Genomic DNA, 1,606 nt, shown 5'->3' on the forward strand with positions numbered 1-1,606 from the left:
CTCCCCTCATGACCAGGCAATTGGTCTTGATGTGATGGGGGAAAGAAGTGCAAGTCTGCCAAGGAAGTCAGAAACATAAAGCAATTCCTTGGCAACTTTAATAATTCCAGGTAAGAAATATTTAACATCGAAAATAGCAGACGAGGTGATAATCACATTTCACATTTCCAACAATTTCTCATCCTCACCAGCCTCTGCAGTCTTGAAGCTGTCAACTTCGGAAATACCACTGGTCATGGAGACTCAAGTCTAAGGCAGATATTCTGTACACAGAGAGCTGCAGTTACGACTCCAGTTTGAAGATCGGGGTCTTCAGGAACAAAACTGTGAAGATGCCAAACAGATACCTGACTTGCACTGGATTTTCTTTCTCACTTATCTATTGGCAATCCCTTCTAAAAACAAAACAGACCCCCAAACCCTCAACACTAAACTGACGGGCAGTATGGGCTGAGGCCTTTGAGTATGTTTCAACATTACAGTATTTCTGATTGAAGAAAAAGATGGTAGCTTATCTACCTTGTCCCTTCCGTAAGGAACATGCTTCAGGGGAAGAAAGGATTATAGTGCTGAAAAATGAGATTCTTTTAAGAAGTTCTTTGGACTGCCAGTGGGAATAAATGTGTTAACGTGGAGAGAAAAGCGTATCATACTGATTTTAAAAATAAGCTTATCTGAGAACTCCTTTTAATCATAAAGTAAATTCAAGCACTGATTACTCTCACTTCTTGCTAATGAAATGCCTCAGTTAGTTTAACTGAGTTGGTCTCTTATTACAGCTAGTCTCTGTGTCCTGCACTGAGATATACTTTCCTTGGAGATGGGAAGCTCATGACTGAACTGGAGGAACTCCACAGCTCCTCTCTTATCTCAGACTTGTCTTCTGTGAGATCTTACCTAGCAATTTTCTGAAGTCTGCCTTCTTGGAGCCCAATGATTTTTATTTTATATTCTCCCTCCACCCTAAGAATCATGAACATTTAATTTCACTATCTTTCTTAAACAACCGTCAAAATTTTTTTCCTCACTTGCTGCTGTTGTAGTGATTCATGATCCCAGCAACTGGTTCCTAGGGGGTGTAACATTGTCTGTCCTAAATTAGACAGCAGTCAGATACTTTAAAAATTACATAAATCTGAACACTACAACTCATCTATGAAACAAGATTTACATTTGATAAGTTCCAAAATATGGCGCAACCTCCATGGGAGGAAAGCATTCCTATCCAGGAAGTATGCTTATATGCTGGTGCATAAGTCCTTCTGAAGCTTTCTGTTTAAGAAGCTTTCCTGAGACTTGACATAAACTAAATACCACACAGACCTTACTCACTAAATTAATTCATCACCAGCAGCCAGGAAAAAATGTCCATATCCTATTGGCTTTGTAACAGATAAGAGTTATTTAGTAAGCTGCAGGAATCAGTGAGGTTTTAAACAGTTTACACTCCTACCTAAGTATTTTTACCTAAAGATGCTGGTGATAAAAATTCTGAATCTCGCCTGCATGTGCAAACACTAAGCATTCAAAGTATCAAGTTTTACACCAAACAAGGCTCATAATGAGCACAATATATTATCTCAGAATATTTTATCGCTAAACATGA

At 38.7% G+C, this 1,606-nt stretch overlaps 1 protein-coding gene across 1 annotated transcript in view; it reads right to left on the reverse strand.

Moving 5' to 3' along the window:
• Positions 1-233: 233 nt before the first annotated feature.
• Positions 234-1,606, reverse strand: part of MON2 (MON2 homolog (S. cerevisiae)) — a 64,181-nt gene continuing 62,808 nt past the window's right edge. The window contains exon 35 of the mRNA XM_010141850.1: positions 234-263. Within this exon, the coding sequence (XP_010140152.1) occupies positions 234-263 (30 nt within the window). The remainder of the gene's footprint in view (positions 264-1,606) is intronic.

The sequence above is a fragment of the Buceros rhinoceros genome, unplaced genomic scaffold (genome assembly GCF_000710305.1).
Source record: "Buceros rhinoceros silvestris isolate BGI_N320 unplaced genomic scaffold, ASM71030v1 scaffold6678, whole genome shotgun sequence".
Classification (NCBI taxonomy): domain Eukaryota; kingdom Metazoa; phylum Chordata; class Aves; order Bucerotiformes; family Bucerotidae; genus Buceros; species Buceros rhinoceros.